Source organism: Thalassophryne amazonica, chromosome 17, assembly GCF_902500255.1.
Source record: "Thalassophryne amazonica chromosome 17, fThaAma1.1, whole genome shotgun sequence".
In the NCBI taxonomy this organism is placed as follows: Eukaryota; Metazoa; Chordata; class Actinopteri; order Batrachoidiformes; family Batrachoididae; genus Thalassophryne; species Thalassophryne amazonica.
This window is the reverse complement of record NC_047119.1, coordinates 26,970,651-26,988,324: the sequence shown is the minus strand read 5'-3', so window position 1 is coordinate 26,988,324 and position 17,674 is coordinate 26,970,651. Positions and strand designations below refer to the sequence as shown.

The 17,674-nt window shown below is 40.2% G+C and overlaps 2 protein-coding genes across 2 annotated transcripts; one reads left to right on the top strand and one right to left on the bottom strand.

Moving 5' to 3' along the window:
• Positions 1 to 850: 850 nt before the first annotated feature.
• On the top strand, positions 851 to 7,291 carry LOC117528864 (zinc finger protein 436). Its single transcript, XM_034191439.1, has 2 exons — positions 851 to 1,144; positions 2,608 to 7,291. The coding sequence occupies exons 1-2, from the start codon at positions 946 to 948 to the stop codon at positions 4,206 to 4,208; spliced, it is 1,800 nt and encodes a 599-aa protein (XP_034047330.1). The 5' UTR covers positions 851 to 945; the 3' UTR covers positions 4,209 to 7,291.
• A 2,527-nt stretch (positions 7,292 to 9,818) lies between these two features.
• Positions 9,819 to 10,742, bottom strand: LOC117530078 (proteinase-activated receptor 3). Its single transcript, XM_034193014.1, has one exon. The coding sequence runs from the start codon at positions 10,740 to 10,742 to the stop codon at positions 9,819 to 9,821; it is 924 nt and encodes a 307-aa protein (XP_034048905.1).
• Positions 10,743 to 17,674: the final 6,932 nt, after the last annotated feature.

The following is a 17,674-nucleotide window of genomic DNA, read 5'->3' as shown; positions in this document are numbered from 1 at the left end:
TCCCACGAAGTTTGATCCATCTAGCCGTTTGCGTTTTGTTGGGATATACCAGAAAAATAAAACATATATTTGTACCATATTCTCACTAGGTTTAAAGGAAATCCATCCAGCTGTGATCTTGTTCAAACACAGAGACACACACGCCAGTGAAAACAATAACCTGCTTAACAACAGCGCAAGATAATGATTTGAATTCATTTTCAAGTGGCACATTTTATCAGCCCATATTATGATATATATATATATATATATATATATATATATATATATATATATATATATATATATATATATATATATATATATATATATATATAGTTATGTTTGTATTGCGTGTGCACTGTATGCATGACGTCAATGAAGTGATATAAAATTTTTGTTTTTACTGAATAAAGTTTACGCCACAAAAAATAGTTACTGTTAGCGAGTTAGCACAGCAGAAATAGCCATTTAACGAAACGTTAGTGATTGTTCTTTGCCGAGCATGCATTAACTTGTATTACAAAAAATAATAATAATAAAAAAATAAACGTACTGAGCGTTCTTACATTGTTAGCTTTGCTCTCAGCGGCATTATTAGCAGAGTTAGCTTAAGAACACAGGGGAAAAAGTCACCTAGCATTTTTGTAAGCATCCTTGCAGCTGTAGCAGTTAGTGGCTGTAGTAACTGGTAGTAGTAGCGTTGCTAAAGTTACGTGATTTTTTTTTTTTTTTCTTGCGCTATTTCCATACACAGCGAGATTATGTATACATAGTACTAACGCCGCTATTCCGCTCCACACCATGTGGCGGCGCTGCAGACCTCCGATTTTCTGCCCTGTCGTCACTTACTTGCGACGCTGCTGCGCTTTGTTTGTTCCGCACACGGCAGCAGAACCGCACACAAAGTCCGTTTGTTTCCGCGGGCCGCCTGTGAATTAAAAAGTTGCTGGCGCTCAGTCTAACATGGCCTGGTCGAAAGACCTTAAAGTGTTCTTGGAATCTTCGCTGAATGAGATCTTTCAGACGACGGTGAACGACATTCTGGACTCAGTCGAGCTCACCCTGTGCGAGTACCATGACAAATTCCGGAGGATGGAGTCGGAAAACGAGGACCTGAAGCGGCTGCTGTTTGCACAGAAGAGCGCGGAGGCTGCTGCCGAAGGTACGGCGCTGATAAAGCGAAGGTTTGCTCTTTAATTAAGGCCGTTTGTGGCTGCGTGAAAACACTTACCTTTCCTTGACCCACTGCGCCGTCAACAAAACGTGTTTGTTTTTGCAGAATTCATAAAATGTTCCAGTAAAAAGACATATGTGTGATCCCGGTGTTTCGAAACAATCTGTGCCTGTGTAATCTGGTGACTGCAGATGTACAGTAAAGAGCGTTTAGTTGTCCACATCAATGCCTGATTGTTTTGTTCAAACTGTCTTGTTTGTATTTTTCTTTTAGTATAAAATGGCTCCGTATGAAGTATTTAGTTATATTTTTAATGTGATAGCCATACCAATTGCCATCTTATTTGTGCAGTTTAGAAAACCGTTGCCTTCTTTTTCTTTATTTGCTGATCAACTTCAAAATTTGAAAAATTTGTTTCACATTAAAAAGTGCTTGTGGTGACTGTAGAACACCACAATGTTCTACAGAAAACAAGAAGGCAGCTGAGATTTAACGAGTAAAAACCGAACACAGGCTGTAAATAAAGCGACAGACTTTCTGCACTGATGCCAGCATCCCCGACACCAGGGGGCGCTGCAGCAGAGCTCCATAGAGAAAGGGAAATGGGAGAGGTCATAATATCCCTAAAACAGGACAGTTTTGGTTTGTGGGTGATATCCACTCTTCTGCTTAGACAGACAGCTGGAATGAGAGGGTCAAAATCAGTGTGAATGAGTGAAATATTTATTGCATCGCTTCATTTGAAAGTATGATTGCATACAAATCAAACCATGAAAGAGCACAGTACAGTCATTGCCAACATTAAAAGAGAGATGGGGGACTAAAATATCCAGTTAACTATAACATGTCCTGTCAAGTTTAAAAAAAAAAAAACACACAACTCATGAACAGGAATTCACACTAAAAGAACTATGGGACATCAGAACATGGCTCAAAAAGACCACGGTGGCTAGCACTTAGTTAGACCCTTTCAGGCCTTGTGAGACCTGCAGAGGAATGTGAGCTTGAGTTTAAACAGTCAGGTTCCTGATGTTTTCTACTGCACGGTTTGTTCTTTTTGGTGATAATGCACCACTAGCTTTGACACCTACCAGTAAACCCAGCGGAAGATGAAGCCTGTGGTTTCTCGTATGGGAAATGTGGGAAGGTAAGTCTGAGAGTTGGTGTTTTGACTGGTGTAAACACTCCATGTTCTGTTCTCTAGTAAGGAATTAATATAACAAAAAAGAGTGGAACAGTGCATCGGGATGACTGTATCCTGGGGCCTGTATTATAGAGTATTCTGATACTGTTGTGTTAGAGAGTAGAACCTTTTTGACCGCAATCAGTCTGTGGTGTTTGCCTTATCAGCTCACTGACATTCATTTAAATGGGGAAAAATGTTATGTGGCTTTAAAAAAAAATGCATTATTGTGTTAAATTGCCTTGTTTTTTGTATTTTCTTTCCACAGAAATGCATGAACAAGAGAACACTGATAACTTTGCAGAACCAGAATGGATTGGTCCTCCAGTTAGTTCTACCCATGGTACTTTCAAGATGTCCATATGCAGCAGTGACAAGAAGAATTTCAAAAGGAAGCATAAAGACAAAAGGAGGGAGAGCAGAAGTTCTGCTTTTTTACTGAATACCAATCTGATGGTAGAAGAGCCACGTGTAAACACACACAAGGGCGCTGTAACCAACCAAGTCTCATTAGCTGTTAAAACAGAACGAGACATGAATGAAAGCGCCATCATCGACCTCTCTCAGCCTTCCTCCCTTCTCAATCTGACAATGCGGCCGGTCAAATCTGAAAGTGCAGATGTCAGTTTTCAGAGTCACGGTGCACAAATACCTGTGCAGCCACCTGCAAATCCTGAACAAGAGTCCAGAACCAGTGACGGTGTTGCGGATGCCACTGATGACTGCATAGATGGCCGTGAAGCTGAGAAGAAAGATTTTATCAAGGCAGAGATGAATGAATGTAATGGGATAGAGCAATATGACGACTTCCCGTTGCACCAAGACAATCATTTGTTGAGCTTTTACCCTAAATTGGATGTGGAACCTGTTGGAGCCAGCGGAGAGTCTTTTATGCCTGAAGAAGAGCAGGAAGGGGAAAGTGAGTCACTCAGTAATACTGTAGACTTTCTGGAGGCACAGGATAACTTCTTGCATTGCCCTTCATGTCCCAAGACATTTAGTCGAGCAACTTCCCTTAACATCCACATGAGGACTCACAGCGGTGAAAAGACCCACAGTTGCACCTATTGTGGCAAGCGCTTTACCCGAGCTGACCTCCTGAAATCCCATAAGCGCACCCACACCGGGGAAAGACCATACAGCTGCAACATCTGCAGTAAAACATATGCCCACTCGAGTCAGCTCAGGATCCACAAACGCATCCACACTGGCGAGAAGCCATATTCTTGCTCCCACTGCGGGAAGCGCTTCAACGAGCACAACCAGCTCAAAGTCCACTTGCGAACGCACACAGGCGAGAGGCCCTACAGCTGCCAGCAGTGCGGCAAAAGTTTCAGCAATGCGGGCAACCTGCGGATCCACGAGAGAATCCACACAGGGGAGAAACCGTACTGCTGTGCTCAGTGTGGGAAAAAGTTCAACGGTTTGGGTGACCTGAAAACACATTACAGGATTCACACTGGAGAGCGGCCCTACAGCTGCCAACTGTGCAAAAAGACCTTCAGCCAGGCCGGCCACCTCACCATCCACATGCGGATGCACACGGGAGAAAGACCGTACAGCTGTAACGAGTGTGGGAAGAAATTCACGGTGGCCAGTAGCCTGAAACTCCACATGAGGACTCACACAGGGGAGAAAGAGTACAGCTGCTCGTACTGCAACAAGAGCTTCAGCCGGTCGGGGCACCTGAAGAGACACGAGCTCGTCCACACCAAAGAGAAGGCTTTCCTTTGTAACCAGTGTGGGAAGAGCTACACTGATCAGTCTTCCCTCAGAAAGCATCTGAAGATGCACGTGACCAAGGAGCACAACAGTGAGGAAAACGCCACGCAAGCTTCATGTTTCCAGCCACTTCTGGACAGTGACTAAAATGACCATATTCTGTCAGAGAAGTCGATACACAGTTGAGGCCATAAGTTTGCATGCACCTTGGCTTGAAAAGAGTTTTTACACTCAGTTACCCCTGACACCACAAACTGTTTTATCAAACGTGTGTAATGTCAGTTACAATGTCTACTTTGTTTCAGTCTGACAACTCGCATAGAAGAATATTTATTGCCAGAGCATCACATAGCTTTGAGTTTGGCAGATGGGCTGCTGTCACATCACTCACCGCAGATGTTTGTGGTAAAGGCAGTCATGATTAGATTGACACATTTTCTCCCTTGTCAGAGCCCACGGGGGATGTTTTGGTGTAGGTGTGGCTGAGCAGCAGCAGCAGTGAGTTGTTGTAACAAGCAGTGTTTGACAGGCAGAAAAGGAGCTGGGAAAATTTGGCATTTTACGTGAACAGAGCTGGAAAGTCTCATACTGACGTTGGGTACAAACAAACTCGTGGCTTGGTGTATGTTCCATGGTCAATGTAATTACTCGCCAGTTCCTTTTAAACTTGAATTACATTGGCATTTTGTTGTTTTTTGTTTTGTTTTTTGTTTGTTTTTTTCATTGGTTGCAACCACCACAATGTCTCAGGCACACGTGACGAATCGCATGTACCCAGCGCCTACTTACTAGAAGCAGGATGCACGACAGAAAAATGATCTGTCATTGTACCATCAACATTAAATGGACACCTGTCACTGGAGTTTTTATGACTAGCAAAGAATTCACAGACCCCAAAAATATAAATATTGTTCTTTCTTTATTTTTCACCTTTTACTGCCTGAAAAAAGTCACATGACTGCGGTCTGGTTAGAAGATGTCACTTCTGTTGTTAACTTTTTCTGAGTGCTTCTCAATTAAAACCCACACAGAGGGAGCTGTGATGGCATTACTTCTAAAAGGTTCTTAATGAGTAGTGATTGGCATTGTTAATTGAGGCACTTTCAGATCTCTGTGAGGGCCTGTCTGTAGAACTAGTGCCTTGTTCAGTTAAAAAAAAAAAAAACTAAATTGGGGGGCGGGGGGAGTCAACAAAATTTTGAATTGCCGCAAGTCAGGTTCCTTCTTAGGAGCTGTTTTTTAAAAGGATTTATGGTACCAGTATGGTTATTTACACAAAAATACAAGAAGCTTGGATCATACCGCCTTCCTGTCACTGAGGAAGGCTGAAGTGGACGACTAAGACTTAAAAAGCTTTTGTTCTACATGTGCAACAAGCTCGGGATCAAAATCAACGTTAAAAATGGTTTTGTCTTTGTCCTGATGATTAATTATAAGTTTATATACCTGTCTTTTCGGAAGTTGTGATTGAACGCTCCTTTCAACAGTAGACTGTCACATTTCTGTCTGTTGCCTTAATAACCCCTTAAGCCCTAGAGCTTATTTCACCAAACTCACATACATTCTGATTTATTTCTCAGCTTGTACAAGGTCAAAAATGCAAAAGTTTGGATCAGCTAAAAGACAGGTCCTAGGGGATGTTGTGGATCCAAAAAAAATTGAAAGTAAATAATAGTTGGTTAGGAGTAAATTAGGTTTTTTCCCAAAAAAGTAATTCCGATTTATTATATTATTTGCTTGGCGTTTCATCTGTGGTTAGTTGATATGTGATTAGATACTTTTGTAGAGGATACTTCGCTTGACATTTTAATGTATAATAAGTGTATGTTGGTGTCAGCATTGGTTAGTTATGAGTGTTCAAATGTTCCAAAACAGGGTAAGTCCCCAAATTGGGACTCTGGGGTTTAAGAGGTTAAACTTCATCCTTTCCTTATTAGTTTTGAACATGAGGTTCTGTTGGACTGTTCATACAAATGGTCATTAATTTCTGGGTGTTAATGTAAACTCCCTTCCTCAGTGATTTGAAGACTGTATGATGCCAAGCTTTATAGCTTTGAGTTTGGTAGATGGGCTGCTGTCACATCACTCACTTTTTTTCCTTGTGGTACCATGAATCTTTTAGAGGTGACCACATGAGGAAGTTGACTTGTTTAGATTCAAAATCTCACTTTGGATGCCTTGTGTTAATTCCTTGCACAGTTTCTGCGAGTACCATTGCAAATAGTCTGCATTTTATCCAGAAATATGCCAATAAATCAATCAAAAGATTTAAAATCAATTCCTGTAATCTTCCACACTATTTAGAGGGAGTCATCTTGTTGTATGTAACCTTTGACCCAATACTTGACATCTGAGAACTGGTGGGATGAGGTGTGTTCAGAGCTGCATGTCTGCTTCATTTAACACAAACATTGATTGGGAATGTAAAATGTGGGCATAAAGAAAGTTGAGTTTGAATGTTTGTAACTAAGATACATTCAAACTTATGGCTGCAACTGTCAAACTTTGACTAAATAGTGATGTATGTGATATTTTTGTTACAGTGCAATACACTGTTGTCTAATCTTTACTGTAATTTGGTCAAAATGTGTAGTAAGATCTCGATTAATTGTTCAAGTCTGATAGTGGTCTTGTGATTGTCTTTACACTTAAGACTAATAGAAGTTGGGTCTTTAGTATCTGTTAATTCACATTACTGAACTATGTATTTTAACGTAAAAAGACTTGAAAATGGTGTCAGTTCTATTAGCAGGATGTGCTCAAAGTCAATATTAATGAGTTTCAGAATTATAAATAACATTTGGTAAAGTGTTAGAAATACGTACTGCATTTCTGATTTAAAAGTAGGGGTCATTCATTTTTAGCTGTGTATATATAGCTGCTTTAATTGTATGTATAGGCGGCACCACTCTGATCCAGTACACGGACGAGAATGTAGTTTGAGGTAAATATTTAGTACGCCTAAAAACGGTTTTAGTTGTAAGCTTGTTTTGCAAGCCTTGGTAATCTTGAAGAACATTAAGCTTCTTGAGCAAATTGTCTTAGGTCGTTCGTCGTATTACGAAGTCTTCCCCTGTGACTTTGTACAATGGGTTCCTGTAGGAAAAAAAATATAAAGCTGCTGTTTATTGTGGAAGGTCATTATACATGCAGTGTATATTCAGTCAAATATTATCTGGAGTACAGTGTGGTTTACTTACTTGTCTAAATTAAAAACATTAACTGCATTACTTTTTTTTGTCTTATTTACATACTCTTAAAATATTATTTTGATTTATAGGGTGTCTAAAACAAATGGACCCAAAAGTATTTTGACAGCACAGAAAAAAAAACAGTCAACATCAGACATTTTCTGCATGACCACATGACCGAATCATATAATTTTCCTCCCCAATGCAGTTTTTAGCTCAGTCTTTCCTTTTTGATGTTTTAACCCTTTATTTTTGCACCACATGGTCAACGTAACCTCCTCATCTGAAGTTTTCTAAGAAACAAATCATCAGTCTCCAGTTTTCCAGAAAACCACCTAGCAAATTCAAGTCTCATTGCCATTTGCTGGGGAGTTAGTTCACTCTGAGACTGAATTTTGTATGGAAAGAGATGCAAGTCAGCCCTTAGGATGCATTAAACAGAACTCGACAATTTTTGTTTTCTGAATTAGGGTCAACTGTAGCATTTTTCCTGGACTTCAACATCTTGCAGAACAAACTTTAAGGTTCCTGAAATGAGAAAAACACCATTATTTCCCAGTAAAACCATTTCCTGGTGTTCATATTTCAGAGTACTTTTGAGTACATTTTTTTGAGACACCCCATATACAACTCCTGGCAAAAATTATGGAATCACCGGCCTTGGAGGATGTTCATTCAGTTGTTTAATTTTGTAGAAAAAAGCAGATCACAGACATGGCACAAAACCAAAGTCATTTCAAATGGCAACTTTCTGGCTTTAAGAAACACTATAAGAAATCAGAAAAAATAATTGTGACAGTCAGTAACGGTTACTTTTTTAGACCAAGCAGAGGGAAAAAAATATGGAATCACTCAATTCTGAGGAATAAATTATGGAATCACCCTGTAAATTTTCATCCCCAAAACTAACACCTGCATCAAATCAGATCTGCTCGGTAGTCTACATCTAAAAAGGAGTGATCACACCTTGGAGAGCTGTTGCACCAAGTGGACTGACATGAATCATGGCTCCAACACGAGAGATGTCAATTGAAACAAAGGAGAGGATTATCAAACTCTTAAGAGGGTAAATCATCACGCAATGTTGCAAAAGATGTTGGTTGTTCACAGTCAGCTGTGTCTAAACTCTGAGCCAAATACAAACAACATGGGAAGGTTGTTAAAGGCAAACATACTGGTAGACCAAGGAAGACATCAAAGTGTCAAGACAGAAAACTTAAAGCAGTATGTCTCAAAAATTGAAAATGCACAACAAAACAAATGAGGAATGAATGGGAAACTGGAGTCAACGTCTGTGACCGAACTGTAAGAAACCGCCTAAAGGAAATGGGATTTACATACAGAAAAGCTAAACGAAAAAAAAACAATGTTACAATGGGCTAAGGAAAAGCAATCGTGGACTGTGGATGACTGGATGAAAGTCATATTCAGTGATGAATCTTGAATCTGCATTGGGCAAGGTGATGATGCTGGAACTTTTGTTTGGTGCCGTTCCAATGAGATTTATAAAGATGACTGCCTGAAGAGAACATGTAAATTTCCACAGTCATTGATGATATGGGGCTGCATGTCAGGTAAAGGCACTGGGGAGATGGCTGTCATTACATCATCAATAAATGCACAAGTTTACGTTGATATTTTGGACACTTTTCTTATCCCATCAATTGAAAGGATGTTTGGGGATGATGAAATCATTTTTCAAGATGATGATGCATCTTGCCATAGAGCAAAAACTGTGAAAACATTCCTTGCAAAAAGACACAGAGTCAATGTCATGGCCTGCAAATAGTCCGGATCTTAATCCAATTGAAAATCTTTGGTGGAAGTTGAAGAAAATGGTCCATGACAAGGCTCCAACCTGCAAAGCTGATCTGGCAACAGCAATCAGAGAAAGTTGGAGCCAGATTGATGAAGAGTACTGTTTGTCACTCATTAAGTCCATGCCTCAGAGACTGCAAGCTGTTATAAAAGCCAGAGGTGGTGCAACAAAATACTAATGATATGTTGGAGCGTTCTTTTGTTTTTCATGATTTCATAATTTTTTCCTCAGAATTGAGTGATTCCATATTTTTTTTCCCTCTGCTTGGTCTAAAAAAGTAACCGTTACTGACTGCCACAATTTTTTTTTTCCTGATTTCTTATAGTGTTTCTTAAAGCCAGAAAGTTGCCATTTGAAATGACTTTAGTTTTGTGTCATGCCTGTGATCTGTTTTTTTTCTACAAAATTAAACAACTGAATGAACATCCTCCGAGGCCAGTGATTCCATAATTTTTGCCAGGGGTTGTCGTTAAATGCAGTGTCAGTTTCCCACTTTAATGCATCAAAAAGAACAAATACATAACAGAGTAACAGTAAGTGCCTTTGTAGAAATACAGCGTTTTCCAGCCTTTTATTATCTGTATCATTATAGAAAACAAAAAGGTAAAAAAAAAAAAAAAAGCCTCCTTGGATTTAGAACATCTGTGAGGCTTGTCACATATATATATAATAAGCATTTGTTTAAATCTGTTCAAGCAAGACTATCTTATTCCTCACCATCCTGCACAATATGAACAGCCGATAATCTTATGGCTCTACTGATGTCGAGCGGCTCTGCTGTTGTTGAACGGTTTTGGTGCAGCAGCAGCTGAGGCACCACGAGGGCTTCTCCCTGGAGAGGTAGAGCAGGGGCTGAATGCTGCTGCTGAAGTCCATCAATCCAAATGCAATGTAGTGAATGTAGCAGACAAATACCTTGGGAGAGAAGTAGTGCTGGAAGGGGAACAGTGCAACAGGTGGGAAATAGTTGAACACAATGATAGTCAAAATGATGAGAACCATCTTAAAGGCTCTCTTCTTCACGGGGTGCATCTCATCTCTGCTGGGCCCCGACTGCCGGAGCAACCAGAGGATAGAAATGTTGCAGAACACCATGAAGACAAATGCTGCCAGGATCATACAGGTGAAGACCTTGTCAAAGTTGGCTATGTTGTCCACGCATTTCCCAGCAGCGTATCCCAGTGTGACCAGCCAGACTAAGATGGCGAGGACGGCTCGATGTTGCCGATCCTTGAGCTCAGTGAAGATGATGGGGTGGATCACGGCCATGTAGCGATCCAAGCAGATGCAGGACAGAAAGAGTGGAGAGGCATCTTTAATGCCGTAGAAGAAGCGTAGAATGTACCAGGTGCTGCTGGTCGTCAGGAAGACTATGTTGGCCAACTCCAGCGGCGGTATCAGACAGAACAACATATCTAAGACTGCCAGATGAAGGATGAAGATATCGGAGGTGGATGAGTTCCTGCTGTTCTTATGGATCAGCCACAAAACCATCATGTTGGCCGGGATGCCCACAAACATGTTGATGAACTGTAAGCAGAGGTACCAAATAAGTGCAGTGGGCATGTCTTTGCAGTGCTTGTACACTGTCTCCTCTGTGGTGTAGTTGATGGGACTGTGAGAAAGGAAGAGCAAAGAGGAGTTGGAGGAGTTGATGTAGAGAACCTCCATTCAGGCCAGATCAGAGGAGGTGCTCATCAGAGGACACAGCAATCAGTCTGGAGTAAAACACAAGAGGCTCAGTTACTGGAGATCAAGGTAATTATTCTGTACATTACTATTTATGGAGTTGTACTAGTATAATTTGAGTGTTTGTTTGATCTGGTTCTATTCCCAGGTCCTTTGGCTGATTTCCACCAAACTCGGTGTGTGGATGATGGTCCTTCAAAGGTTAGTTTCGGCAAAGATCAAGGTCAGTTGAGTCAAAAAGTGCGCTTAATTTAGATTTTTGATTTGCACCAATTTTGGCACCCTTTGAGTTGGGTTGCAGAATTATTCAACAAGATCAAATATGCCAAAGGTCAGTTATTGAAGCTAAAGTCATGTCTTTCTGCCTGTCAGTTTGTTGGCTTACTCCCTGGTACTTCAAATGATTACTACAACCCCAATTCCAATGAAGTTGGGATGTTGTGTGAAACTTAAATAAAAACAGAATACGATTTGCAAATCCTCTTCAACCTATATGCAACTGAATACACCACAAAGACAAGATATTTAATGTTCAAACTGATTGTTCAAACTTTTTGTTTTTGTGCAAATACGAGGTCTATTAGAAAAGTATCCGACCTTATTATTTTTTTCAAAAACCATATGGATTTGAATCACGTGTGATTGTGTCAGACAAGCTTGAACCCTCGTGCGCATGCGTGAGTTTTTCCACGCCTGTCAGTTGCGTCATTCGCCTGTGAGCAGGCTTTGAGTGAGGAGTGGTCCAGCCCCCTCGTGGGATTTTCATTGTCAGGAAATGGCGGAATGATTTGGGCTTTTTTTCCATCAGAATTTTTTCAGAAACTGTTAGAGACTGGCAGCTGCTTGTAACATACATCAACTAGTGATGCATCCTGGACACATCATCAGTGATGTTACCCGGGATCATAGAGTGTTTCGGGTCTTCCAAACATCATACACTCTCCTCCGGGCGACCCAGCCAGGGGTGATCAATCCCCCAGCTTGTGTCCAGGAAGCGCTACCCTACCCACGGATCTCCTCGCCTGATCCACAGCCACCTTGAGGCAGCCTCTGCTGCCTCTGTGGCTTCCTTAATGGCTCTATGCTTGTTGGCCCCAGTGATGCCCAGGATGTTGTAGACCCTGCAGAGGGAGTGGCCTGCGAACCCTCTGCATCCCACCTCAATGGGCTCACATCTTGCTTGCCATCCGTTGCGACGACACTCCTCCAGCAGATCCTGGTACTTGGCCCTCTTCCGCTCATTGGCCTCTTCGATATGATCTTCCCAGGGGATCCCAAGTTCTAGGAGCCCATGACATGCGGAATTCCTCCGCACGTCTGTCTCAATGTGCCGAAAAAGTGCTGATGTCCACATCTTTTCACAATTCCTGTGCTAGTCAGACGACGTCCTGGATAAACACAGCATCCAGTTTGGAAATGAACGGCACATTCCACTGTTACAGGAGTTTTTGTCATGGAAAGAGCGGAGGCTTCACGCGTCGCGGTGGTGCCGCATGGCGCACAGCAACGCCGTGATGAAGCCTCACGGGACATGTTCTGGCATGTCCAGGCACATCCACAATTTCTCGGATAATCACTCGATGGAAAAACCACCGACAGCTGTCTGAACGCCATCTCAAAGCCGTCCTGTGAGACCAAAACGGAGGTGGTTTTCGCTCCAGTAACGAATCCATCATCACGCGCGAAGCCTTCGCTCGGCTTTCCATGACAAAATCTCTTGTTAAAAGTGAAATCTGCCGGAAAATGGTTGATGTCCAGCTCTTGTGATAACCAGAGAAATGGCACACGATGGTCACGGATCCAGACAGCCATCCGTTTAGAAATGAAATGGTTGTTCAGCCTGTCGATGGCGGCTTCGGAGCGCGGCGCGCCCCACAGCCGCTGGGGGCCGTCCTTAAAGCCACAGTAACACTCCTTATTCTCTACCAAGCCCGTAACATTTTCACTGAAAGCCAAATAAATTTTTCTAATGGCTTCCAGCTGCCAGTCTCTAACAGTTTCTGAAAAAAGTCTGATGGAAAAAAAGCCCAAATCATTCCGCCATTTCCTGGCAATGAAACGAAGACGAGGGGGCTGGACCACTCCTCACTCAAAGCCTACTCACAGGCGAATGACGCAACCGACAGGCGTGGAAAAACTCACGCATGCGCACGAGGGTTCAAGCTTGTCTGACGCAATCACACGTGATTCAAATCCATATGGTTTTTGAAAAAATAATAAGGTCGGATACTTTTCTATTAGACCTCGTATTTGCTCATTTTGAAACGGATGCCTGCAACACATTTCAAAAACGCTGGGACACTGGTATGTTTACCACTGTGTTACATCACCTTTCCTTCTAACAACACTAAGAACTGTCTACTCCACACAGATTTACCATAGAGTACCATACTGTTTGTATTTCTTCATAACTGATGTAAATAAAATCCAAAACATAATCAGTGTCTTCTAAATGTTCACGCATCCGCCCCCCGACCTCTCTGAAGAAGACTGGATCTACAAGTTTACATGCACTATACCAAAAGGTGCACTTATTTATTCACACCATCATTTTGGCTTTTAGATTTTTTTTTTTTTTCTTTTCAGAGTTTAAATGGCATAATTTTAGAAATTTTAATATAAAAAGCCAGAATTTTTGTTTTGTTGTTTTGATGTCCTAAAAAAATTTCAAACATGTAAAAGCTCAAGGGTGCACAAACTTTTTCACACCACTGTATATTAAAATTCTGTATCAAAAATGCACAGACAGCTTCCTTAAACCTTAACAATGACACGCTGTGACGCAGCGGTCAAGTGAGTGTTTTCAAATGAGATGTGACTTGTTAACCACACATGATCATATTTCACACCTTTGAATAAATATACTTCCTTTAAACTTTTCTTAATTTCTTTATCTTATTAACCACACAAAAACCTTTAAAAAACACACACATTTGCACTGAGTGACCAGGAAATAGACACTCTTGTTACTTAATTAAATGTATCACGACAGTTTCATCATACCTTAATTAATTATCAGTTCATTAAAGTGTTGTTCAGACTGTTACTGTTTTATTGCTCAAAATAATTAGGGGAACACAGTGTTCCCCTAATTATTTTGAGCAATATTGAACATACTTTATGATGCACTTGCTATATTGGACTACATTGTATTTTTAATGTTTAGTCCACCTCTTTTGGAGCAGCTGTAACACATTTGTCAAATACAACCTCTGACACAGTGTCAACATTAATTACACTTTATTATTTCAACATTTTTTTGCAAGACTGTTGGCTTTTACATTTTACATCTGTGTCTGTTTTTCTGGTTACCAACTGTGTTTTATTTGCACATCGACTGAATCCGAGATAGAAAAGTGTTTAAAAAGTGTAAACTAGGAGCACGCCACAGTGCATGCAGTGAACTAAAATAGGCAATTATGTTCATCTTTCATATGCACAATTGCAAAAAATGTCTTACCTTTAGTGTGTATGAGTGGTGTGAATAACTGATCCTTTTGCTTCAACCTTACACCAGTTATGTTGTCGGGCTCTGATGCACAACGTGAGCTACAATGATGCAGCCGTATAGGATGGGTCAGAGCTTTATGACGCTCTGACCTTTGTTTGCATGTGTTTCTGAAAATTTCCACCATGCCAACAAGCAGTGCATATCATAATATCTATGTGGAAAGGTGACATGCAAATATGCAGCCTGACTATATATTTAAAAAAAAACCTGAATGGTGCATTGTCAGTGTAAAATAAAGAGACTGACAGATAGGGAGTTTAACAAACGGGGGAAAAAAATGCACTCACCTGTTGGCTGCAGCTCCAAACTTTGGTGACTCCGCTATGACTCTGTGCGATCACACACTAAGCTCACCCCTCAATGAAAAACTCCAGCTGGAAGACGACCCAACACTTTAGGGATCCATCTGACAGGCCAATCACAGCGCTGAGATCTGCCACCTGAAGATCTCTCCCTAGATAACATAATGTGCCTCTTTTAAATGGAATTAATTAAAATTAAACAATATTATTGACTAAGCACCTTGATTTTGATTATTAAAATTAGTAACGAGGGCAGATTTGAACAGTTTATGTGGGAAGGATGTTATTATCCATTTACGCTGATTGGCAATGATGCAACACACAAACCAATGGTGGCTGACGGAAACATTGGAAGTAAACAACTGATGCAACATTCCAGAAAATCATTTCTGAAATTCTGTGTAACAGTGTGTCATGTATTACACAATGGGCCTCACTGCAAGAACCACCTGTGCAGATTTATGCATGAGTAATTTCAGAAAGCATTGCCCATTCACCAGTTTTCACAGGTATAAAATGTATGGGTGGTCCAGGTCTGTAGGAGTGATGTGTAAATCATCTGATGTCTTTAGATGTTTTAAGTAATTGATTGATATTTCATTACATTGAAGCAGTTTTATTTTGAAAATCCTACATAAATTACAAATCATAATTATGTTTAACTCTCCAATTTCAGCTGTAGTTGTTTCAAGGCAAGCATGGGAGCAACCACCCCAGGGCCATGCTAGCAAACATCCACGCAGACAACCAATCCATCACTACCTATTGAAAGTAGCTTTCATCATGCGATACTGTTCAAAACATTTTAATATAGCCCAAAGGTAAGATATTCTTTTATTAGTCCCACAAAGGCGAAATTTGCAAGAATCACAAAGTTTGTTAGCATGTAATTTGATCAGATGCTGTTACGTACTGAATTATTTTCCGTTTCCATTCCTCTGTATAAAGATATGTTAGTATTATGTTTATCCTGTAGGCATGTTTACCAAATGTTTCATTTGACAAAATATATTGTAACCAGTATTTGTTGCAATTTAGCATTAAAAACAATGCATAAACAAAATTTATTTACATTCTAGTTGGTTTTTAAGAAACTATAATAGCAGTACTTTCAATAATTTATGATGGGGAAAATATTACGATTTGCCAGTGTAACTATGGTTTCCACTGTTTGCTGCTGAACTAAAAGTCACGTACATGAGAATGTGGAAACATAAAAGCGGAACTAAAACCACAGTAAGACATTTTAAACTGTCAGATTTACTTGGTATCTTTGGCAAGAAGATTGTGATTGCTTTTAGTTTACGTTTTTGAATGCTGCGGTGCAGGAGTACAGACGTCGCCATGCAATTACTGGATAGCAAATAACTTCAGATCCAAGATATTTGAGATATATTGTCACGTAAGTTCAGAAAATGTCAACCTTAAGCACCGGTTTCTGGGTGAAATCCAGGTCACTGCATAATAACAAGACTAACATAGGTAGGACTACTCCACAGAATCGTCACAGACCAAACCTACTGGGGGTGTGAAGTTTTGTACGTGCAGTTGTAAGAAACATACATTCAGACTGTTTGATATTATAGCTACAGCTTAAGAAAAAGGTGACAAACACTCAATGCAACAGGAGTGTGAGGGCTCAACCAGAAAGGTGCACATGCACACAAACACGAAAAATAACTTGTTTGGCCATATTTATTGTTTTACATTTCATGTGAATACACTCGATATAAATCAGAAGAGTTTCACTCACAAATAATGTTTGAGCAGCAACACACATAAAACATAGAATAAAAAGACTCAAACAGTAAACTGTTTTGTGCAGACATCCCAGCAGCATTGTACAGTACCTTTACAAAACTACGTTATTCCTACCGCCACCCAGTAACTAAACCGCTTTGTAAACATGAGTGGCTAAAATGTTCAATATCATCTAAAACTGCCCATTTCTGAGATCAAACTGTTTCTGCAAACATTTAATCTCCACGTTTCATTCACAAATCTCTTTAGAGGAGGAAATATGACTCGTGCAGTCTGAGAAAGGCAGAGATGTAGTACTAGACGAGCAAAATTATCATAATTTTTTTGAAGGTTCTGTTACCACATTACGTTTCCCCGACCAAGAATCTCACCCTGAAGCAGCATAAGCAAGGCTTCCGACACATTCATCGTCTATCGTGTTCATCCTCTGCTTTCTTCAACGTGCGCTTCCATCCTTCATCTCCGCTTTGCAGGCTTGTAGGTTGTTCTGTCATCTCTTCATGAAGGTTTTAAAAAAAAAAAAAATTAGTTTCTGAAAGATTTCAACATTAATGTGCTGGTTATTTTGCTTTGTACAAATTTTCCATCTTCGTCTTAATGAAGATGAGTTACTTTGTACACACTTGTGTCAGAAAAATGCATTACCATTGACAAATTATTTACATGACAGGACAGAAAATGCTGAGACATGGGTAAAGTGAAGTGAAGTGGACTACGTTACATTTTTCATATCAAAGTACCAAACTAAAGATTAAGAAAAAAGTCACAGCAACCAAGAACAGTTTGAAAGGCGTGCTTATTCACTGCAAGAATATGGCATTTTATTCCAATGAAATACTGCCTCTAAGTATTCCTTAAAGCTACAGTGTATATGATTTAGTGTCATCTAGTGGTGAGGTTGCAAACTGCATTTTGCCACTGCAGTCACAATATTGCTTCCTTCATGTTTTTGTTTCTTTTGCTCCCTTGGCTCCTCTTGTGAGAAGGAATATGTATGATGCTCCATTAATTAGCCTTCACCACCAACTAGGGTTGGGTACTTTTTCATGTTTCAACAGATACCAATACCTGACTACTTTTTTTTTTGGTGCTGAAACAATAAATTCAAATTTTTTAGTTTTTTTATGATGCAGTAAAATAGTATGAGCCAGGCACAATAGATCAATAAAAATCTACAGCATTTAATTACAATAAACTTAGTTGATTTGGAGCTGTTGATGATAATATTACTTGCTGGAGAAGCCAGAAGAAAATTGAATCAACATTTTAATACTGTGCTGTGAATTATTTGACCAGTCAGTCTCAGGTAGATGATGAGCTGCTATGGCAACATCTAATGG

Coding starts and splice junctions, on each gene's coding strand:
- LOC117528864 (XM_034191439.1), top strand. CDS start 946: ATGGCCTGGTCGAAAGACCTTAAAGTGTTCTTGGAATCTTCGCTGAAT. Junction 1,145..2,607: donor CGCGGAGGCTGCTGCCGAAG/GTACGGCGCTGA, acceptor TTCTTTCCACAG/AAATGCATGAACAAGAGAAC.
- LOC117530078 (XM_034193014.1), bottom strand. CDS start 10,742: ATGGAGGTTCTCTACATCAACTCCTCCAACTCCTCTTTGCTCTTCCTT.